At 33.2% G+C, this 23,683-nt stretch overlaps 5 protein-coding genes across 8 annotated transcripts; 2 read left to right on the top strand and 3 right to left on the bottom strand.

Moving 5' to 3' along the window:
* The first annotated feature begins 965 nt into the window (after window positions 1-965).
* On the top strand, window positions 966-1,529 carry LOC108221018 (monothiol glutaredoxin-S2). Its single transcript, XM_017394919.2, has one exon. It carries the CDS (start codon window positions 1,109-1,111, stop codon window positions 1,415-1,417), a length of 309 nt encoding a protein of 102 aa, XP_017250408.1. The 5' UTR covers window positions 966-1,108; the 3' UTR covers window positions 1,418-1,529.
* Window positions 1,530-3,743: 2,214 nt separating this feature from the next.
* LOC108223905 (monothiol glutaredoxin-S1) lies at window positions 3,744-4,055 on the top strand. Its single transcript, XM_064094010.1, has one exon. It carries the CDS (start codon window positions 3,744-3,746, stop codon window positions 4,053-4,055), a length of 312 nt encoding a protein of 103 aa, XP_063950080.1.
* Window positions 4,056-4,239: 184 nt separating this feature from the next.
* LOC108223903 (pentatricopeptide repeat-containing protein At2g19280) lies at window positions 4,240-9,299 on the bottom strand. Of its 3 annotated transcripts, none has more exons than XM_017398364.2 (4): window positions 9,094-9,299; window positions 6,159-8,581; window positions 4,714-5,006; window positions 4,240-4,600 (listed from the first exon to the last, which is right to left on the bottom strand). In XM_017398364.2, the coding sequence occupies exon 2, from the start codon at window positions 8,543-8,545 to the stop codon at window positions 6,353-6,355; it is 2,193 nt and encodes a 730-aa protein (XP_017253853.1). In that variant the 5' UTR covers window positions 8,546-8,581; window positions 9,094-9,299; the 3' UTR covers window positions 4,240-4,600; window positions 4,714-5,006; window positions 6,159-6,352. The 3 variants fall into 3 exon arrangements, with proteins under 3 accessions (XP_017253853.1, XP_017253855.1, XP_017253852.1); XM_017398366.2 differs by having other exon boundaries at window positions 4,733-5,006; XM_017398363.2 differs by having other exon boundaries at window positions 4,240-5,006.
* A 2,544-nt stretch (window positions 9,300-11,843) lies between these two features.
* Window positions 11,844-14,375, bottom strand: LOC108221087 (uncharacterized). The gene is made up of 2 exons (XM_017394988.2): window positions 14,215-14,375; window positions 11,844-12,162 (listed from the first exon to the last, which is right to left on the bottom strand). Exons 1-2 carry the CDS (start codon window positions 14,268-14,270, stop codon window positions 11,973-11,975), a joined length of 246 nt encoding a protein of 81 aa, XP_017250477.1. The 5' UTR covers window positions 14,271-14,375; the 3' UTR covers window positions 11,844-11,972.
* Window positions 14,376-19,112: 4,737 nt separating this feature from the next.
* On the bottom strand, window positions 19,113-22,940 carry LOC108222934 (BTB/POZ domain-containing protein At1g03010). 2 transcript variants are annotated; one of them, XM_017396922.2, is made up of 4 exons: window positions 22,642-22,940; window positions 21,552-21,618; window positions 20,082-21,278; window positions 19,113-19,952 (listed from the first exon to the last, which is right to left on the bottom strand). In XM_017396922.2, exons 1-4 carry the CDS (start codon window positions 22,731-22,733, stop codon window positions 19,413-19,415), a joined length of 1,896 nt encoding a protein of 631 aa, XP_017252411.1. In that variant the 5' UTR covers window positions 22,734-22,940; the 3' UTR covers window positions 19,113-19,412. The 2 variants fall into 2 exon arrangements, with proteins under 2 accessions (XP_017252411.1, XP_017252412.1); XM_017396923.2 differs by lacking the exon at window positions 22,642-22,940 and adding an exon at window positions 21,698-21,838.
* Between the last annotated feature and the right edge of the window lie 743 nt (window positions 22,941-23,683).

Here is a 23,683-nt window from a genome sequence, read left to right as displayed (position 1 = left end):
TTGATCAAAGTTTCTTACAGTTTGTGAAAATTTCATCCACCAAGAATTCTTTCATTTTCTTTGTAAGACAGTAAAAGGGAGATATATGTTTCATTCTTCTCTTTTCTGAAGAAATGCTTTTGTAATAAAATGTCACTCAAATAATTGAAATATAATTTCATTTACAGAGATAATACCCAACTTTGCTAGAATATTCTTGAAACAAGTGTTACCTATCACAAATTCCTATAGCTTTCCTTTATATACTATCACAAATGATAAGTCTTACTACTAGACAGCCTCTCAAAATGAAAAAGAATCTTAAGCACCTTCAAATTATAAGCAACTAGTACCTGAAATGAAGATCATTGTTGAGTGGCCAGGGTTGCCAAGACTTGATCAATTAGATGCCCAAACCATCAGCATATTTCCACAGAATCACCTGATCATGAGAATATCATATCTGCAGATGCCACCCACATTATTAATACTACAATCATATGATTTTATGCGCATAAAATATCATCTGCGCTGCATTTCTAGAATGTAACTCATATTTCAACATGCAAATACTATTATGTAAATCCTTGTGGGAACTGCGGGCTATCTTTGCGCCTCCTTCTACCTTGCAAATATCTGTTTTTGGAAATAGATGGAATAATATAAAAAGAAAAAGAGCTACAAAGTCTCATATGCAGAATATGTAGTGAACCAAAGTTATGTTTATTAAAACCACCGAGATATACAATGAAACATTGTTGAGTTTTTTCATAAAAATCTAATGATACGAAGATCAAAGATTTATATTCCATGTAATCTATCACCATCAACCAATGATATGTTAATCTACGAAGCATTAGCTTTTCTCTCCTTTTCACAAGTTCACACATCTACTAGCTGGTGCAACTTCAACACTCTCCAGACATTCACTATATAAGGTCCTCACTAGAACTCAAGTTCCTCGAAACATATCATTGGCTTGACGACAGACTTAGAGATCTTAACTTTGTTAATACTCTAGACTTCTCTGTCAATTGTTCAGAATTCTTCCATTCATTTAAGCCTAAATTTCCATCGTAAAAAGGCCTGTTTGTTTCAGTGATCTGTACACATCCTACTATCTGCATTAATGGCTACAGTCACGAGATTGGGGGAGGAATATCCTGTGGTGATCTTCAGCAAAAGCTCTTGCTGCATGAGCCACAGCATCAAGACACTGATATACAGTTTCGGGGCAAACCCGATAGTCTATGAACTTGATGAACACTCAAATGGACAGCAACTGCAAAAGGAACTCAAGGCATTAGGCCATAAGCCTAGTGTACCTGTAGTTTTCATTGGAAAGAAACTCATTGGCGGGGCTAATGAGATCATGAGCCTCCATGTCCAAGGCAAGCTAGTGCCGATGCTTCTAAAGGCTAAAGCTATCTGGATATAGCTTATAAGTTGTAATAGTTGCATGATCTTGTACTGACTGGAGAAAAGTTTTGTTAGGCACTTGAGACTACCTCCATGTGAGTATCTATATAGCTGTTTTTGCTACTATCAAATGCAGGGGAACCATGCAACTTCATCTGCTTGTTTGCAAATTTTACAGATAATATGATATCAGGTAACGAAAGGATACATTATACAGATTGCGCACACTGTTAGTACACTAACAGCATCTCCAAGGGTGATAGCTATAACTGTTAGCTAAAAGTGTAAATATACTGTTAGAGCATCTCCAAGGGTCTTATTTATATTTGTTAGCTATAATATGATATATAGATAATCATCTAAAATTATAACTAAGAGGTTCTAGTTTCACTCCAATGGTATTATGTATAATTATATTATCTAAAATTATACATAATAGCTTTAGATGTTTTACAAATGTAGCAACCCCAATTTTAGTTATCTATATTTTTTTGCTAAGGGGTCATGGTTGGAGTGTAGAATTTTTACCTATTATCTAAAATGTGCCACATAGATGCCATGTAGATGCCACATAAACACTTTTACCTAAGAGGTCTGATCCCTTGGAGTTGCTCTTAGCTAGCTAAAAGTGTAAATATAAATGATTAGGTAAAAATTTGCTGAACCTGTAAGTTTTTTGTTCCAGCGGTGTTAGCTATAATGGTTAGCTATATTTTAAAATTTTGTTATGTTTGTTATTTTCACATTCTAATAATTATATTTTTAAATAATAATTACTTATTGTGAATAAGTTTCTTGAATGACTTTCTTATAAATACAGTTAAATAAATATTTTATATAAATATAATAAATAAATTATTTTCTGAATTTATTCTAATTAATTGAAATGATATTATCATTTAAAAATCTATTATTTGACTATTTTCATATTTTAATAGCTAAATTTCACATAGTAGTTATGTATTGTAAATAAAATTAATAAATAAATTATTTTCTAAATTTAATCAAGTGAAGCTTTTCTACAAGAATATATGTTATTTAATTAATTAAAATTTTATTTTAATTTTATAAATTTAAAAATTAGGTACCAACAAGTGTGTACACGTGGTGTAAATTTTACGCTAATTTTTTTATACAAATATATATTTAATTATGATAATTAAAATAATATTATATGACCGACTTATATGTTTTCACTTTTTATTCTTGTTTTGAAATAAACTTTTTTATTTTTTAGATAAGTTAACATATAAAATTAATTTTATATAAAAAATACATTTTCATATAGTTCAAAATTGATGTAAATTTTAAAAATGAGATATATATATTGTATCTAAAAATATATATATATATATATATATATATATAATATTTTTCTTATAACTTCAAAAAGTTATAATTATATTAATTTTATTAACTTAATAACTAAATTTGTTAAAATACACATTTAAATTTAAAATAAAATTTAAATATAAAACTAAACTAGTAATATACTTAATATAATTATTAAATATAAGAATTTATGTATAAATTTATGAGGAAGCTGACCTGGATGTAATATAGATGACGCCCCTTCATTCAGCAAATGTAGTAGGTAAAAAAATACCTAACAGGTGAGCCCGTTGGAGTGGCCCATTTTTGGAGTTATTAGGTATACAACATGCCAGCTAGATAATATAGCTAACAGATGTACAGGGTTGGAGATGCTCTAATAGCATGAAAAGAAGTAAAAATCAGAAGTGCTTAATGTGAGCAGGCCTACCCTGAATTTAAAAAAAAGAGGGCAAATCTTCAAATGCACAAATTAATGATCAGCTTTAATTTTGGCATTTTAAATAGTGGTGTTCGTTAATTTTTCGTTATTTTCTTTTTCTAAAATGATGGTCAGACCTTTTTCATCTTTCAAAATAGTGGCTGATTGACACCAGCATGAGCCATTTTTTTGAAAGTTAAAGATTTGAGCACTTTTTCGAAATTTAAGCGAAAAATACGGCCACCGTCATGTAATTTACTTTAATAATATTAAGGTCCGTGGTTCTGCCATTGATTCTCATCCAGGTGTCTGATGAAACAAAATTCTTGAAAACATTTGGGGCCATGTCACTTGCGATGTGCAAACTTATCGTGAAGACACTTTCCCAAATATATTCTTGATTTCTGATTCTATGTCAAGTTGGCACTACGAAAGAAAGAGCAAGGTTAAATCTGGGAAAACACAACTTAACCTCATCAACAATGTATCATCACCCTTCCCCTGTATATATAGTCCTTCAAGAGAGCCAGACTTCTTAAACCAAAACAATAAGCCTAATCTCAAGTCCATCACTTTCTTATCAACAACAGTGATGGCTGCTACGGTCATGAGCTTGGGAGCTGAAACACCTGTAGTAATCTTCAGCAAAACATATTGCTGTATATCCCACAGTATAATAATACTTATACGCAAATATGGAGCAAACACCACAATCCATGAGCTCGATGAGCATCCAAATGGACAGCAGCTGGAAAGGGAACTCGAGGCACTGGGATGTAAAACAAGCACGCCAACTGTGTTCATAGGGAAGCAGCTTATTGGGGGTGCTAATGAAGTCATGAGTCTACATGTTAAAGGGAAGTTAATCCAACTCCTCTTAGAGGCTAAAGCCATATGGGTGTAGTGAAAAACACTACCGTGGTGTAATCACGAGTAATAAGAAATCAGCTGGAAAAGCTAATTTATGCACGATCTTCTACAAGTTTAAAAAACCTTCGGCTTACTTTATGAAAGATACATGCCACTATTTGTTCTATCTGATTAGCCAAATCACGGATAAAATACACTAGGAAGACTGCATGTTATAATTTGCAGCAAGAACAAAAGCAAGGTTTAAACTTCTATACCACAACAAAAGAGTTGTACAAATATACTAAAACAATCTAACCAAGAGCAAACACTTCAAAACATGCAGAAGTCAAAGAGCAGTAGTCCAATATCTGCTCGTAGTCCTCTACACAATGTATGTAAGCTTCTCGCAAAACTCAATTCATAGTCCTTTGCATAATGTACTGGTAAACAGAAATTCGATATGAATGGAAACTACATTTCTATAGAGCTTTCATCCTTTTTCAAGCAAAGTTGTGTTCTAAATCTTTGGCAGCCATGAAAATTAGTATTAGATGTCCAGCTAAGTAATTGGTAGCTCCAGTCTATAGAAAAGGAAGACTATATAAAATATGAGCAAAAATATTAGATTCCGCAAAAGCAAACATACCTGTCCTCTATACTCCTCCAGCTTTAAAGATGTAAATGATTAAGAAAAGAGGGAAAATAAATACCTTTCAAAACTACCTTTACCTTGCCAAAGTCAATGGAAATCTTATAAAAATCCCCCTCAGAAGACTTTCATCAGCTCCAAATTAGACAATTAGAACCAACGAACAAATAAGCCAGCAATACTCATAGCTGCGTTAATTCTTGCGGGTAAAAAATGATGAACAATTAAGAAAATCTGGCAGAAAGCTCTTTCTAAAAGTTCCAGCACTGGTCTGATCAGCCCTTAGATGCTAGAGGCTCATCTTACCATCATGATTTTTTCGCGAGCTAAGAGTGTTTAGGCCCTTTAACATCCCTGCAAAGAATTAACAACAAGTCTTTACTGCTCTGTAAACTATAGCATTTGCCTTGTATGTCTCCTCACCAACAAACATGGGTTTTCTTAACTTAATGCCATGGGGTTAAATATCAAAGTGTTTACTGAAGTGAAGGTCATATATCACTTTGTTCACCGATCTTAACGGGGTATTATTTGAATAATTGAATCATTAAAATCACAACAAATATCAACCAAGTACCTCTAAATATTAGTTCAAGGAGTAAAAATATTATTCATAGAGTTTTACACATTATTCTTGAATGTTACTACAACCAAGTAAAAGGTTATGACTTCTAGTATCTATGATAATATATTTAGATTTTATCAAATTTATTTACTATTTACTTTTTATTATATAATTATTTTCTTTGTTTTAATTAAAAATAAATAGTTAACTTGATAAAGTCTAAATAGTATTATCATAAATACTATAATTCATACCCTTTTACTTGGTTGTGTAACATTCAAGAATAATGTGTAAAAATCCATAAAAAATATTTTTACTCCCCAAGTACATATTCAGAGATACTTGATATTTATTGTGACTTTAATGATACAAATGATATCCCATTAAGACCGGAAAAAAAAAGGTGATATGTCAGTGACCATTTTGATATTTAAACCAATGCCCCATGGGCCTCGTTTTAGTATATATATATAATGTGCGGTCCCTACCAATCGATTGTTGCAGCAAACTATCCGCTGTTTTTTTTATAGCGGAAAGACATTAACTCTAGATTTCTTGTGTGCATTCAATCATAGGGATTTATAAGAGCATATTACTCCAGCAGCTCATTCAACTGATCAGTCCAATGATTAGTCAAATTATAATAAAAATTCGCATCAATTTTAAAAAAATCATCAGTGTTACTATTATTAAAAGATATTCCACAAGTAACGGTGACCATACGAAAATCAGTACTTATAATTCATAAACAATCATATAAAATTAAGGTACAATAGCATTTGACTCCAGCAATACTGATTTACATATAAATCTTGCAACAAAATTACTTGGCGGTGAAAAAAATGAATAATGCTGTATGGATCAATTTGCCTTGACAAAAAAAAATGTAAAAGCCTGAAACTCCATATAAAAGCATGACCAAGCAATATAACATGACTTACTGGCATAGCTCTGGCTGACTTGTGTGATCGTAGAATGTGCTAACCTCAAGTGATCCGGGCGTTCATGTTACTTAATATTTCTTCATCAGTATCCGGGTTCCCTTGTCTATAATATCACATTAACCTAGTGATCCTTCCTTATTATCAGTAATTTCAGTCCAGATGATGATGTAGTTTCATCACCCTGTGTGGTACTAAATATATAAGCAACCAACATCTGTGCTATAGCCATATTTCTGGAGTATTTTCTGCACCTTATAAACTGCAGTTTCAACAGGATGCCGAGCCCGATTCTTCTTATATCCAAAAGTTAGTGCCTGGTAAGTAACATCATTTGGAATGATTCCCTGGTTGACCATCATATCAACCAACCGGCATGCGTCCTCTATACATCCTACATAACAAAAACCATGTATAAGCATGTTATACAGTATCACATCTGGAACCAGACCTATGCCAAGCATCCTTAAAAAAAGAGCATCAGCCTCTTCCATAAGATGTACCCTACAATACCCATATAGAAGAGCACTGCACATCACAACATCAGGCTTCATATGGAGGTCTCTCAAGTGAAACCACATAAGGTAAGCCTCTTTAAAGTATCCCTTGTTTGAGTATCCGCTGATGAGGTTGGTAAATGTTACAACATCAGGAGAAAAACCTCGACATACAAGCTCCTGTAGTATATCTTTAGCTTCATTTACATATCCTTGAAGGACAAGACCACGAATTATTGCGTTATAAGACACAATGTCAGGAGATATGCCAGCACATTTCATCATATCCAAAATGTCGAAAGCCTTGTACAAGTTGCCATTTCTTCCGTACCCAACTATTAGGGTATTGTATGCAGCAACGTCAGGTAACAGTCCCTCTTTAATCATGGCTAGGAAGAAATACTCTGCTGTATACACATCTCCAGACTTGCAGTAACCATCAATTAATGCAGTATAGGTAGCAACAGATGCTTTGATTCCACTCTTTAACATTTTCCCCCAAAACATAAGGGCACCGTTGAAATCCTTTAATTCGCAGTATCCTTCAAGTATGGTAGTAAAATTATAACAATCAGGATGCAACCCCGACTCCATCATCTCCTGGAAAATATTTAGCGCTAGAGCCATGTTCCCATCTATACACAATTTTGCAATGAAACTATTGTAGATAAAAATATTGGGCGGCAACCTAAATATCTTCAAAATATTAATTGCTTTATCAAAACCACCCGATTGGCAGATACCATCAATCACAGAACTAACACATACTGCATCCGGAGTGATACCCATATAGCTGATTTTAAATAACAAAGAGGTAGCCTCCCTTGTAAGGCGTATTTTACAGAGGGCATTAATTAGAATAGTATATACAACTACATCAAGATCGATTCCATGGTTTCTCATTTCCATCAGTAGCTTCCAAGCACATTTAAGATTACCTTTTCTACAGTAACTTTGAATAAATAAGCTCATAATTGAAGCATCAGCAACCAGCCCCTGAATTTGAATCTCTTCCAAGTAATCCCATGCTAGCTCTATATGTTCAGACTGTATCAATCCCTTGATAAGTGAATTAATAACCCCTTTTGATGGAAGAAGATTATAACGCTTTATTTGACGGCTCAACTCCAGAGCAATCTGCAGCCTATTTTCCTCAACATAGCAGTTAACAAGCATGCTATATGCAGTTCCCAATGCCTTTGCATCAATGTGGGTTTCATGAAGGACTTCCATCAGCAAAAGCCATTGATCTTCTCTATCATTTTCCCTTACAAGAAGAAAGAGTAGATCTATTGTTTTGTGGTTCATATTGCCATCAATTAAAATATATATCATTGTACAAACTGTAGGTAAACTGTGCTTCGGATCTCTGCCAAATTGAGACCACTGGTAAAAGAAAAAAGCAAGAGAAGCATCTCTGCTTTCCCCATAAATTTTATTCAAAATTTGTATTACATTATGCTGATCTATCTCAATATTTCCGTAGCCATAATTGCAAAAGCAGAAGTTCCAGCCAAAACTTGAAAGAATTAATTTAATTCTTTTTAAGCGACCAATGTCCTCTGGTCCCAACCAATACATCGAATTATTCTCATCATTTACAGACTTAAACATGGCATCCCTCTGAAAAACAGGGCAAAACCTACCATTTGCCGTATTAGATTCAACTGAAATGCATGCACCTGTCGCATGAACAGTTCGACCATTCCCATCATCAGTTTCACCAATGCACTCATCAGCAGACACCAGTTGATTCTCCTTGAAAGACGAGGTTTCTAGTGCTAGCAAAGAGGCGGTGGAGGATAAAAGTCTAAACGGTTCAAATTTGTTAAGAACTGTAAATTTGGATCCAGCAGAACAAACTCTAATAACCGAAACCAATGCCTTCATAAAAAGTGATCAAGAAGACATTCACAGGAACGGAAGCTGCAGAGCAAATAGAGAAAATAACATTATACAGTTAAACCTCTTTAAAAGTAATAACTTTTGACCAAGGAAAAATATTACTTTATGGAGTTTAATCATTTAGTATCGAGAGTACAATACATACTCTGCATTATGTTGTGGACGGAAAAAATTATTAATTCAGTGAGGTTTATTACTTCATCAATTATTTCATAATCGAGTTTCAACTTTAAGTTAAAAAAATCACTAGAATACCATGGACAACACTAACATGGAGAAAAGGCAATAAGTATGATACTACTAACATACAACCAAGTACACACTAAAAATACATTAAAAAAACAATATATTTCGTTTCCAGAAAATAGAAATTACTATGCAGATAAATATTTAAGTTATATGAACATCATCCAATATTACAGCACATTTAGAGGTCAAATACACACATCCAACGACTCGAAGAATATACAATAGAAAGCATACTAGAGAGAGAGAGAGGGAGGGGGAGAGAGAGAGAGAGAGAGAGAGGTGACCTGAAATAAGATGGAAAGATGAATGTAGAAAACAGCATAGTAGTGAATTGAATTGGATGTGTATATATGAATAGGGAGGAGCTTAAAAGAAGGCCCCCCGGTGAAAGCAAGCAGAGAAGCAGTAGAGAAGCGACGATGCTCACCTCAGATATTAGGGTTTTCGATTTTATTGTCGGACTAGACTAGAGTCTCAGCTCTAAACCCTCGTTGTCGTGTATATTCATTTTTTATTTTAATAATTTAAAAGATAAATAAATACATAAATTATATAACTTTTGACTTCTATATTCACTAGTAATTCCTAAAATATAAAAATTTGTGATTACACCTCTATGTAAGTTTTGGTCTTAAATTCGGAAAAATAAAATTAACAAGGCGGTAACTTAAATTTATCTATTTTATAAATATATAAATATTCACCGATATTTTTATTTAATTTTTTTTAAAATGATCAAGAATAGCATAAACAAGCACAGCCGTATTTACTAAGAGGCATGTCCTCATAAGAAAAAATTCAATATTTTTTTATCATTCCGAATTTTTAGAAAACTATAAAAATATCTCCTGAAAAATTGAAAACATATATGTGATTTTATACGTGTTTTGCTAAAATTTGCCTGATATTTCCTGTCATTCTAAATCCCCAATGTAAACAGGTATGAATTATGATGTTGTAAATCTATTTTGTTTCTTTGTTCATTTGCTGGATTTCATAAATCAATCAATAGTTCAATACCTTGCAAGTTCTAAGCAGTAGCCAACTCTTTCTAATGTGATGTTCTTTCTATTTCACTAAATTTGTGAAAAATGTTAAAAAGAAATACACGAGGAAAAAGAAAGTGCAAATAAAGACCAAATTCCATTACTTACAAAGTGCAAATTTGATAAGATATATTGGACTTTCAGTTGGCGAAGCACAATACTCCAACTTGAAAGCCAGATGTCTACAAATTCACAACTGCTTGACATCAGAACTACCAGCTCTCTTCCGGTAGAAATCTAAATACATCTACTTACATTGTTCTTGTACAGATAATTTTCGTTTAAGTTGTCGAAGGACGTCTAGCACCTGAGAGACATATAAGCTTTGCTCATACAGAAGAGACGTCACATTTGATTGGGTGGACAAGTACAAAGATCTATACCAGACTATCAGTCCTTCCGGGAGGGCTCTAACTCAATTTTAGTCTTTCTTCCTTAAGATATATCGGATAATCCAATATCTTTAGAAAGTTCATAAACAAGTGTTGCAGGCTTATCTCGGAAGTCCACAATAAGTGCTTACAGCAAACGTCTACCTTTCACTACTATTTTAATAAATCCGAGTCTATTTACGTTTCTCTTTCACACAATTTTAATGAATCCGAGTCTAATTTCTGGCACATACCCTTGTCAATTGTCATATGTTTTCTTTTCGTCTATCAAATCATTGCATTTAAAAGATTACAAGGTCTATCTATGGAGTTGGGTACAGGAGTCAATGGTTCAAAACATTGTTTTCTCTGTTAACAGCTCTGTTAAGAAGCTTGTGAGCATAAATAATAAGTACCGGAAGCTTATTTTCAAGGACAGGATTTGTGGAAGATTGTTACCGGAGAAGAGAAGAGGAGAAAGAATCAGCAGCCACTCTGAACAATCTCAAACAACAAAGGAAATAGAAGATCAAATGTAGGCCCTTATCGCCTTGAGGACTTCAATTGCAAAAGATTTATCGGTCATGTCCGAGATGTAAACTCGCCCAAGGAGTTCTGGGACACAGTCATTAGAATGTACTCCAAAAGGAGAGGCTACAGTTGTTCGAGTCTTCAAGAACAAGTTAGTTGTGCTTCAACAAGGAAGCCTGTCGATCTCTGAAGATTTCTTAAGAGTAATATCAGAACTAGATGAACTGAAAAGATTTACAGGGACTGAGGAAAGAGAACATTCCTTTTCTGACATCAATTCAAGGTTGAGCTGTTCAGCCGTCTCCCAATAGTTCTCATAATTAATCATGAACACGAACGTAAAATTTTGCACCAATGGGCGCCCGTGAACTTATTTGTTAACCCAAAAATGAGCTTTTGGGAGTGGGAAAGGATGTTAAAATTATAGACAACTAGTAATCCAACACAATCCTGCAAGATATGCAACATTTTTAGAAAAGAAAATGTCAAAAGCAGATATGACATCACTCCCACATACAGTTATCTTCAACCTATTTTATTAGGTGATATTATTACAGAAAAGATTGTAGACCTGAAACACATGTAAATACATGCTGCAGACTATTTCCAAGGCACTAATGGATTCCATATTAGCTGAAGACGCAGTATTGAAGGCTAAACTAACTCAGTTGTATCTAAGTTGTATGGGACAGATCTATATTACCAATAAAACATCAGTTTTCTCAACAAAACTAGGGTGGTAGGAGGCTAGCACTATACTATGTGCATGTCACTATTCTACCTCAGTACATAAGGTCATGAAACTTGGTACTAGTGTCGACTAGGTGCTTAACTTACTTTCAAAAGGTAAAAGATGTAATACCTTTATCTATCATAGAAAAAACTAGTTTTTCTGAATCAGGTTCCACTCAGCTCCATCTCTCTGAATTGGAAGAAATGTTTGTGCTTGCTTAGTTTCTTGTTATGATCTCAATAGCATCTACTTGCATAATATAACAGTACATATTTCTGCTTCACAAAGACATTTACTTTTTTCAAAGTAATTCGTGTTCACATTCTAACTTTACCGTTTCTAACACTAGAAGGTAACTGTGTAAATAAGAATAGGTACCAAAAGCAAATACACCGTAAGAGTCTAATTTTTTAGTTATTACACAATTTGTTTCTGATTAAAAAAACTAGTAAAAAAATTTGAAAAAAACAATTATTTATCAGTCAGTTAATAAAATCTTTCAAAAATGGACTATTCCGTTCCATGACTGCATTTCTTTGCCAATTCTCCACTGCCCTCTTAACTGTAGCATTTGCCTTGTCTATCTCCTCAGCAGAAAACTTGTGTTCGGTGATCCCCAAAGGGCCTGGTTTCAGTACTTTAACTACAGTCTCAATTTGCTGCTCTAGCTGCCTACGGGAAATCATATATGTATATATAATAGTCATTTCAAATAAACAATTGGCAACTAACAGACATGAAAAAATAAAAGGGAATCGTACTACCTCCATTTCAATTTGCATGGACAGAAAAAAAAAAAATGTTTCAAAACAGTTGTTCACTTCAACTTTCAATGTAGTGTAGTTCATGATTTGTATTATCAAGATGAACTTTATACCACATATTTCTAATTTATATTTCCAAGATCATTTATATAAAACATATTATATTTGGTCGATGCAATAAATAATGACTACAAATGAAAGTTTCCTACAAAAGTTAAATTTTCCTTATATGCATTATTTTTATAAAAGTGGACATGTAATTTGAAACGGAAAATTATCAATATTTCACTATGATAAAGATAATTCACTTTTAAACTCAACTATACATATGTAGTATAATCTTCAATCCCAGGGCCAATAAGGAAAAGATTTAGAACAAAAAACCAGTCCATAAGCTCTCTAGGTCATGACCAAAAGACAAGAAGAAGTGACAACTGAGTACAGCTATGAGAAGATGATTACTACAATCAAAGTAGTAGTGGTGCAAGATCATATCGAGATGAAAATACCTAGTGGCGTAGCAAAAAATGCATGTATTATGACATAGAGCAATTAGTTCCACACAAATACTTAAAAATTTAAACCTCATCTAAATACAAACTTCACCAAACACGCAAACGATAGCAAAAGTCGGTCAAAACATTATTATAATATTCCTATGAGCGTCAGCCAGATTAAGACTACTAACAGCTACTCTAATTCGAAAGGCAGGGCTTAGAGCAAGTCCAACAGGTGCCTTATTTGGTGTCCTAAATCAAAATTTAGGGCAATTGACCAAAATAAAAGCTCCAACAGTGTCCTTTAAATGTCTTAAATTGCTAGGACATCTTTCATTAGTCCTATTTTTAAGGCTGCCCTACTCAAGCCTCATTTCAATTTTAATAATAAAATATTATTGTTCCCGACCCTCTCTCACACTTCTCTCCACACTTACAATTCAAATATATCAATATTTCTATAATAGGGCTTGCGAATAAGGATTCTTGTTGGAGTGTTGTACAAAAATGATGTCCTAAACTACTACTAGGACACTATATTTTATAATATTAAGGCAATCACTAGGACACTCTTGGAGTTGCTCTTAAGAGCAAGTCCAATAGGTTACCTATATGATGTCCTAAACTCACATTTAGGTAATGTGTCAAAAAAATGCACTCCAACACTATCCTAGTGTTATCCTAAATCACTAGCACAACCTTAATTCTCCTAACCATTACCTATTTATAAGTTACCCCTAGTCATTACCTATTTAATATTTATGAATAAAATAATCATCTCTCTCCTTCTTTCATTGTCTATTCTCTCCTTTTCCCCTTCTCTCTCTCAAATTTATTATTGAAATAATCTTAGGAGAACAAATATAAGGATTACTATTGGAGTTGACACTAAAAATAGATTACTTAAATCACTAAGACATACTAGCACTCATTATTTTATATTATTTATAAGTAATAGGATAGGTAACCTATTGGACTAGCTCCAATGATACGTATTTAGTATTCCCTGTTAATATAAGTCTATAATTATTTAACACGATGACACGCAACAGCTCTTCTTTTCAACATCAAAGCTATAAACAACCCTCTTTTAGTCGGAAATCAGGAAGAAAATCCATTTACACAACACCGCAATACCAATGTCTCCATCAGTCCACATTCATACTCCCTTTAATACTTAAATCTTATACAATCACAATTTAACCCGAATAAATAAATCCCTAAGCCAATTTTATATGCCCAACTTCCTACCAAACCCGAAATATTCAATAAATTAACTTGTTATCAATTCAACTCTTCCATTAATATATCATTTCAAGTTTCTATCAGTTGCTAACTATATACTTGCGATGCATAACAAGTGGAATTATATCAAGAACCAAGTAAACGTGTGATAACAACACAATTAAAATATATAGAAATGCATATATGTATGTATATGTATTTGTAGAGAGAGAGGTTACCTGAAAACGGTAGAAAAAGGCAAAGAACGACCGAAATTCATCAACGAAATTGGCATTGTATGTATCAATTGGATAATCAAATTAGGGCCAGAGATATGGATTTGGAGTCGGGTTAGCCGGCATTCAATATTGACATTATTATATTATGAATTTATATTATAGTCTTTACTATATTAAATTTGATGGTTTAAGTTCCGTGGAGACCTAATTTTTTTGGAGTATTGGAGTCCTTCATCCTGACCATCCAATCTCTTTTAATCCTACGGTTGGTGTTTTTTCATTATATAATTTAAAAAAATTTCAGTTGTATGCATCTGTATCTTACAAAGTTTATACGCGGTATAAGAATCCTATAACGGTTTAGAGCGTAATTTCAGGAGGAGATCTCCGCGAACTGTCGTCCTGTTCTGTTGCTCGCTGCAATTGTTTTCCTTATTTCCGATTTGTCCATATGATACTATCTTCTCAGAAAAATCTCTTCTTCTTGTTTTCAAAATGGCTATTCGAGGAGAAAAGTCTGGTATGTGTATGGTCTATTGATCTTCGATATAATATGTTAGTTTCTAGTATATTCTTTCTGAAGTTGCTTTTTTGTTAATCAAATAATCTCAGAAACTTTAATTACACGCGAAATGTTTTGTTCAATTTGATTGGAACCTGAAGTTTAGAGGTATAGGAAGATTATTGCAGTTTTTTTGAGTATAGTACTCTACGGACAAGTTTCTTTCCTCATAATTCTACTATGTTAATTTATCAGTTTTTAAGTGTTCTTAATATGCTAAATTCATATATGTGTTGCATCTGCCCGGAGTCCTAGACCATGTTTATAGTACTCCTTTTTATTCCAGGCAAGGCTTAATTGAAATGTATTTTGTCTCAGGATTTGATCATTTCTCCTGCAACCGTGCTGAACTGCCAGAGGGTTCCAAAGTTCAAGACAACCTGCATGAACAACTGAATAAAAGACCTATTGTAGAAAGTTGTGACAATATTTGGAGGTTGGAGAATATTTACAATGAGATTACACAAGTCAAACTCTATGGAACATCTGTAGGGAATTTAGAAATGAAGGTACACAAGTGGGGAACAATACACATAAGGCAACAGATCATTGATTAAATAGCACATAAATTCTAACAACATATTAATAAGGCATGCATCCAAACCTAAAAAAACACCCATTTGTCACCTCAGATGCTTCAGTCTCAAAATTTTTTAAGGAACAACACAATCATAAAATGGGTTCAGATAGTTCTCCAATACACACATTCATCGAGCAATTAGTCAAGAACAAACCTATAACATAACAGAACAGTCGAACACTTTATAGATTAAATATCTACACTTGAGTCGGGTGGACACAAACCTGAACTCATTGCATGTTGTTTCCCACTGATTCTATGCTCTAGTTTCGATTTTGTAATGTATGATGCCATTGTTCCTCACTCAATCACATTGTTGTCTTGTCCCGAAGATTGTTTCATTGATTTAGGGGAGAAAGTTAGTTTCGATTTTGTAATGTATGATGCCGTTGTTCCGTATATCAATCACATTGTTGTCTTGTCCCGTTCTTTCGATTTTAGTAACAACAAGATCATTAAATTAACACACAATGCGCTACTTACATTCACCCGGCAACTAGTAAACAACAAAACAATAACACATCGGAACAACTAGTAAACAACAAAACAATAACACAACTGAACAATGGAAAAACATACAGATTAGCCGTGTACACTTCTTTTGGGTGAAATACGAACCTGAACTCATTACTGTCATTGTTCCTCACTCAATCTGTGTTGTTCTTCACTCCATCTGCGTTGTTTTTCACTTAAAGCTTTACGTCCCAGAGGTTTTTGTAATCTTGGTTGTCATTGTTCTTCACTCATCGTTGTGGTTGTTATCCCGAAGATTGCTGGATTTTAATTTTGGGGAGAATGTTTAGGATGATAAATGTCTGTAACTGTCAAATGAATGCTTACTATACCGAATGGTGTATATACGGAACCATATACGGGGATTATCCAATACATTTTAAATTATAAACCAAAAACACGTGTCATTCACATCTATCGTTCATTGTAGTTTTAGATTAAGGGTATGAGATTGAGTCTTCAAAGACTCCAAATTAATTGGTCTCCAAAGAGCCCAACTCTAAATTTGATATGTTCTTTCTAATTATATTTTGTATTATTAAAATAAATTATGACTAGCTTATAACCCGTGCAATGCACGGGCGGTTATAATATTTGCTATTTTATCGTATATATTTTAATTCAAAATAATATTATTGTGAGAATAAAATTATGATAGAATAATATGATTAAATAAAAATTTTTATTTAACAAATGATAAATTCTTAATAGTTAATTTCGTCAAATGGCTAATAAAAAATTAGGTCGAACATATATATTTTACTCAGAATGTTAAAATACGTTTTTTTTTCATGTTATAATTTAAGGAGATCTATAAAATTAGATATAAATCAATCAATCAATCTTTTAATATTTCGTTATTGATAATTAATAATATAGTATGTTAAATATTAAGTTGAAAAGACGCGTAAAACCAAATACCGACCCATCATACTAACCTAAATGTTTTGGTTTAATAGATAATAAAAAATATATTATAACATGTTATAAATTAGGGAGGTTCGTGGGTTGAATACCAACCGGCTCACCGAACTCGACTGATCTACCGATTAACTGAACTTTTCATGTTTCGGATTTAACAGTATAATAGTATATTATAGATTTATAATATTACTTTTAAAGTGAGTCCATTAGTGTATTTAAAAATAATGTTAATGTATTTTGGTTGAAAAATATCACAGGTTATTTATTAAATTATATAGAATAATATATTTTTATATATGTAGCTCTTGTTAACTGTAGAAGATCCGTTTTTTAGTTAGAAAATTTAAAAAAGATAATGTGTTTTAGTTAAAAAGGTAATTACTATGTTTCTCGATATTATTTTAAATGATGAAGTTTTTTTAGTTAGAAAATATAAAAAAAGATAACATATTTTAATTAAAAAGAATAATTGGTACATAGATAAGCCCGTATTTTGGCCCAAGTACCGACTGACCAAACTTTCAATGTTTCGGCTTTCGGCTTTAATAGTATAATATAGATATATAATACCTTTTTTATATGAATGTTGCATGTGTTATTTTTAGAAATCGATTTTTTAGTTAGGATTCTGAAAAAGATAATGTGTTTTAGTTAAAAAGAGTAGTTGCTATGTTGTCCAATATTATTTTTATAAAATTGAGTTTTTTTAGTTAGAACATATAAAAAAAGATAATAGATTTTTTAGTTAAAAAGATAATTGATTATATAAGTAGGCCGATAATTTGGCCCAAGTACCGACCGACCAAACTTTTAATGTTCCGGTTTTAATAATATAGTAAACTAATATTATTGTGAGAACAAAATCATGATATATGTAGCCCGTGTTAATTGTAGAAGATCTGTTTTTTTTGTTAGAATATATAAAAAAGATGATGTGTTTTAGTTAAAAAGGTAATTACTATGTTTTCCAATGATATTTTAGATAATGGAGTTTTTTTAGTTAGAAAATATAAAAAAAGATAACATATTTTAGTTAAAAAGAATAATTGGTATATAGATAGGCCCGTATTTTGGCCCAATTACCGACTGACCAAACTTTCAATGTTTCGGCTTTAATAGTATAGTATAGATAGTATAGATGCCTATGTATTTTTTAAGGTTTGACTTTAGTTTTTGATATAGTCAAATAGGTCTTATATTTGTTTTATGTTTTGATTTTATATTTGTTTTATGTATTGATTTGTTTATATTTTGTTTGAAGCCCGCTAATTATAAAAGTCCGTACAAAAGCCCGCGTACCGACCGATCAAAATTTTAATGTTTCGGCTTTGATAGTGTAGTATTTTTTAAGGTTTGACTTTGGTTTTGGTATAGCTAAATAGGTTTTATATTTGTTTTATGTTTTGATCGTAGATTTGTTTTATGTTTTGATTGTTTATATTTTGTTTGAAGCCCACTAATTTTGTTTGAAACCCGTTAATTATAAAAGTCCGTATAAAAGCCCGCGTACCGACCGACCAAACTTTTAATGTTTCGGCTTTAATAGTATAGTATAGATAAGTGAATTTTTCAGGATTAATGAAAAGTTTATTTCTTCTTTTTCTGTTTCTGTTATTTATATAGTGTTGTGATGGTTATTTTATTAGATTTTATAATAAAATAAATATAATTTTATAATAGCCATGGATCTTATGATACATTGACTATCATAAAATTCAAAAATATGATAAATTAGCATATCTATATATAGTTGTGATTATGTCTCCGTCAAAAGTTAAATATATTTTTTTTCAGTTATTCAACCAACGCAAGTGTCTTATTAAATTTCAATTTATATTTTAGTTCAATTCTGGTATTATTTAGTTCAATATCTTAACAAACACATTATTATGTTATTACTTTCTAACAAAATGTTTACATCTTCCTTGCCTAAACGCAAGTTAAAATGTTGTGTGATTATTTAATTTCTTGATAAATTTAAATATAATTTATCATAATTTACATTTTTTAAATTAATATTTTATTTCACACATTTTATACGAGTCAAGTTCAGGATCTCCTTCCCATTCTCTTGAATGGATGGAGGTACATCTTCCTTGCCTAAATTCAATATAGAATGCAATATAGCGAATTCGTTTTATTTATTTATTTTTTATTATATCTATAAAATTTTAAATTAATTTTTTGACAACCGATACTTTATATACTCTTTTATTACAACTGGAACATAAAATTATGTTTTAGGTAAGTTTAATCGATCACTGAATAATTAAGGATGTAACTTTTTTTGGTTTCTTTAGACCAATTAAAATATTTGACTTTGCAGAAAAATTGCCACCATTTTATTATTTTAATATAATATGGACCTAACTCCAAATTCATACACGCTGCAACATTATTTTGATCAATTGCAGTATGCTAGTTATCTCAACTGTAACCCAACGATCTATATATTACAGAGGAATCATCGTCCCTTTTAACAAAATAACTAAAATGGTAGTAGTATATTGTGTGCTTATCATGATTCTAGTGCTTATCATGATTCTAGCTCAGTACATTTGATCATGAACTTGGTTTTAATGTTGTACTATACTATGTGCTTGTCTGCGAGCAAAATGGTCATGAAACAGAGTAACGCCTTCTCTTCTGAAAGAAAAATCGACTTTCTGAAGTGGCCCCTCCGTTCGTATTCTTCATCTCTTTGATTCGGAACAAGAAATTGAGCTTGCTTAGCTTCCTGGTAAATGATCTCAGTAGCCTGCTTGCTGAGTGTGGCTTTACAAGTTCCTGCTTCATGGAGACATGGTCTTTTTCCAAGTCAGTTAGTCGCATTCGCATTCTTGCAACTTCAAGCTTTAGTTCTCTATTTTCTCTTCTCACTGATGCATAGTTGTCTCGCGGTGAAATGCAGCCACTTCCTGCACCACTCCCTGAACGCTGAGGAAATTGAGCGTTTGTTGAGCTGAAAAAGAATTGATTGTGTCCCCCATTCATTGCATTACGTAGCCTGATCTGCTCGAAGTACAGAACCTGGACTGCGGTTTGTACAGGTAATCTTTCATTTTGAGCTGCATGGCTGCAGGTTTCTTGAGAGAGTTTCTGGCAGTTTATGGTTTTGCAGAGTCGATAACGCTCAGAGTCCTTGATGTTTGGATGAACCTGTTACAAGAAAACACAACTGCTCAGAAGCCATTCTGATTTGATGGAAGGTCAGGTTGTTAGAAAATAATTTCATGCCATTAGAAAAATTAAATATCTTTTCTTACGGAATAATATTGGACTTTTTACCTTCAAAAAGACATCCACTGCTCTGTATAAGCCATCATTTGCTAGACGAGCATGGTCTGGAAGTAATTCCGCCAAAGCAATGAACTTTGATGGAGTCAAATTTGAATCTAGGGCAACTTCTGCAAGATAGTTGTCTAGTAACTTTGACACCTTAATAATCGAGCCTTGTTTTGGAGATCTAGGGATGTCAAAGTCATAAACCATATCACTTTCATCTCTCATATAATTGTCCTCGTCATCATCCTCATCCAAATTTAAGAAGATGGAGAAGATTCTCAAAATTGCTTCTGTGTCATATATGGGGCAGTGATGGTTTCCATGTGAGTTTGTCGGAATTAGAATGTCTTCAAGAATTGCTTGGTCAAGTTGCAATCCTATTCTTCTCTCCAGGTCAGATCTACAAGAATTGATTGTTGATGCCGCTATAGCAGATTTTAATAAACTCGAAAGAAATGCCATTGGAACTGTGCTCTTCCTTGATGGCGTTGGCAACAAACTAACTATTGTTTCAACTATGACCTTTTGTTTCTTCTGCAACTCGGTGTCAGACAAGCTTCCCTTGACCAATTGTGGATCCCTCGCAAGAAGGCCTTGGAGAGAATGATGCGTATAATCAATCAAAATTCTGCTGATCAAATCTTGGTTTAGGCCTTTTGTCTTCACTGCAGTAAGAACCCTGTGAAAGAAATCAAGACTTAGAACTGTCATTGATTTACCCCACCAGTCTGAAGTATTTTCTGTCTCCATGGTAGGTACAGATTTTGTAGAGAAGTTGTGATCTAGCTTGGACAAGCCAGAGGTGAGCTGCTCTTTACAGACATTGTTTGCTATTGCACTGATAAGTCTGCCAACTAGGTTGATTTCTTCTGACAATGGTCGGAGCTTTTCACAATGATGAAGAACAGATATTGAGTTTGATATGCTTGGAAGTACCATTTCCTTTAAATATCCTTCAGTTCGGGGTATCAAGTTCTTGTCCGAAAATTCTTCAGTCATTTCCAAAAAATGAGCAGCACACCGTAGCATAGCAATGTTTGAGAGAGTTATATCAATGTTCACTCCATAACAGAACTTTGCAGCTAGCTCAAATGCCTCTGCTCCACCAGGAATACCTGTCACATTCAGTCTGCAGATCTTCGCATCCTTTGCTTCCTGCAACAGCTTTTGGATTCTTCCACTCCGCGAAATCAAAGGGAACTGTAAAGAGGTCATATTCATATTATGTTCAAAGTCTCAACTAAAAGTTTACTAAATTTTCTTCCTCTATTCTCCACTGTCTACAAATTTGATTCATATGTAAATGATTTTACTTCACAAGCCTCCACTATTAATAAGATTTCAAATTTGATCAACTTATTTGCATGTTTTCTAGGTTCACTCTAAATTGGACAAGCTTAAATAGCTCCGTATAACAAGAAAGTGTTAACTAAGTAATCAGTACTGAAACATAGATAAAATTCATCTCCTTACTCTGTGAAGAGAAAAACTTGCTGTTCCTACTTCGACTGTAAGATCGCTGGAAACATCAGATATCGGCCTGCAAGTTGAAACAACAATAGAGTTATTTCCACTATATAGATATTTGTCTAAAAAGAGATCAACAGAAGAAGACATACATCCTTGCTATTTAATATTTATCACTCCTTCCTATAAATAGTACTTTCGGAGATTCTTCCAAGTTTATACCAATAGTTCAGAAGCAAAAAATTATGAACTACTGTTTATTAAGAGAACAAGTCACCCCTACAGATAATGTAATCCTATTTGTAACTATTCAGAAATAAATAGAAGGGCCATGAGGATTACAAAGTATTCTGCAATAACAGATGTGTGGGACTATCCTCGAAGCATTTCTGGTGAAAGTGATACAGTTCTTAATAGCGACATTCCAGATAAGATTGTTCCTTTAATCTGCTATATTCAAAACTGGTGTTCGTAATCAAGCAATGGCAGTACGACGTTTATAATTCATTGATTTGAGAGTCTTTAAATGGTGAGTTATAGAATTATTGGCAATAGACAATGGACTATGGGAATTTACGACTTGTGTGGCTCCAGTTGAAGCAAGGACAGTGGCCTTGTGACACTGTCTTCTGGGTTCAAGTTTGTTTAGAAGTCAGTGTCACAATTTATGTAATGTAGTGCATATAGACAAGAACTTTATGAGCTTAGAGATAATATTTTTGGAATTTTGTGTAATCTGTTAGGAATCTATTAAATTCCTTCAGTGTAGTTGTATTATCTGAGAAGCTAGGTTAGGAAACCAAACGCGCAACCAAAGCTTGTAAATGAGTTCCAAAACATAATTGTCTGTTTGGGAACCAGGATTTCATTTGAAATTCTGAATTGAACAAATAACATGTTTGGGGATAAGGATTTGGATTTCATGGATTTGGATTTCATTTAAAATTCACGACATTCAAATATTATTAGTATAAACATGAGAATTTGAAATGACAACTCAAAACCTGTCATTTGAAATGACAACTCAAAACCTGTCATTTGAAATGAAAGCACGTTTCCATACACCCTATAACATAATTTGCGAGAAGAAATGTACCATTCGACAAAATTCCGTGTGCTTGCACTTGGACGAAGAGTCCTTCTCCCCGAGATGCTTGGCTTCAATTCCGCAAGTGTAGCAACTCCCATATTTCCCCTCAACAAGACAACAGACTATAGTTAAACTTCGAAACCAAAAGCCTCATCTCATAAAGACATCTAAGTCTGATTCTTTATCCAACTGTGTAAGCATCCCACTTTTGGGTGTGTGAACTACCCATTTCTCTGTGTGTTTTGTGAGTGAAGTGTGTGCAGCAGCAGAAGGAAAGTAAAGGAAGAGTAAGTAGAAAGTCACATGATCCCATGCAAGATTAAAGGAATGTAATTAAACTTTAAACTTTAAGTGAGTGGTGTAATTAACTAGACTAATTAAACATACAGATAGTCAAAAATAATATTATGTAGGGGGGCCTTGTGTTGCTTTTCGGTGAAAGGTGGGGAGTGAGATGAGGGGTGTGGCTTTTTCACTGTCATGTTTTGATATTGTTCTCTAGATGTAGCATGATTACAGATGTGCTGCAGTGCTTTTGGGGTCTGCAATCATGTATAACCTACTGAAAGCTACTCAACATAAAGATAATTCCATAAACTCTATATCATTGTGTGTGAAAATCATTAGTAAAGTGAACTTGCTGTTGATTTAGATTTCTTGTCGAGTTACTAAGATGATTTTAGTGAGACCGGTTCCGCTCATGTAATCCGTTTATATTATCAAATTAGTAAACCTTGGACGGATTCTGCCACCGTAATCCATTATACATACAGTCTTAGATAAGTTCTGCTACCGTAATCCCATTGTAAGGCCGGATAACAACTTATATATTCGGGGTTGTAAGGCCGGTGCTACCGTAATCCACTTATATATACAGTGTTGTAAGGCCGGATAGCAACTTATATATACGGTGTTGTAAGGCCGAGTTCTGCTACTGTAATCCACTCATATATACCGTGGTGTTGTCGCGAGTTTGTCGGTGAAGTATTGGTTGGAAGAACTCAGATCTACATAAGGTGCATTTTGAAAATGGATAGTTTTACCCAGC

The sequence above is a fragment of the Daucus carota genome, chromosome 5 (genome assembly GCF_001625215.2).
Source record: "Daucus carota subsp. sativus chromosome 5, DH1 v3.0, whole genome shotgun sequence".
Taxonomy (NCBI): domain Eukaryota; kingdom Viridiplantae; phylum Streptophyta; class Magnoliopsida; order Apiales; family Apiaceae; genus Daucus; species Daucus carota.
This window is presented reverse-complemented; position numbering and strand designations above follow the sequence as displayed.

Excerpts from the sequence above, each read along its gene's own strand:
- LOC108223905 (XM_064094010.1), top strand. The coding sequence starts at position 3,744 with ATGGCTGCTACGGTCATGAGCTTGGGAGCTGAAACACCTGTAGTAATC.
- LOC108222934 (XM_017396922.2), bottom strand. The coding sequence starts at position 22,733 with ATGGGAGTTGCTACACTTGCGGAATTGAAGCCAAGCATCTCGGGGAGA. Across the intron at positions 21,619-22,641 it reads ACACGGAATTTTGTCGAATG|GCCGATATCTGATGTTTCCA; the intron begins GTACATTTCTTC and ends TTCAACTTGCAG. Across the intron at positions 21,279-21,551 it reads CAAGTTTTTCTCTTCACAGA|TTCCCTTTGATTTCGCGGAG; the intron begins GTAAGGAGATGA and ends ACCTCTTTACAG.
- LOC108223903 (XM_017398363.2), bottom strand. The coding sequence starts at position 8,545 with ATGAAGGCATTGGTTTCGGTTATTAGAGTTTGTTCTGCTGGATCCAAA.
- LOC108221087 (XM_017394988.2), bottom strand. The coding sequence starts at position 14,270 with ATGCCAATTTCGTTGATGAATTTCGGTCGTTCTTTGCCTTTTTCTACC. Across the intron at positions 12,163-14,214 it reads CCTTTTTCTACCGTTTTCAG|GCAGCTAGAGCAGCAAATTG; the intron begins GTAACCTCTCTC and ends GATTTCCCGTAG.
- LOC108221018 (XM_017394919.2), top strand. The coding sequence starts at position 1,109 with ATGGCTACAGTCACGAGATTGGGGGAGGAATATCCTGTGGTGATCTTC.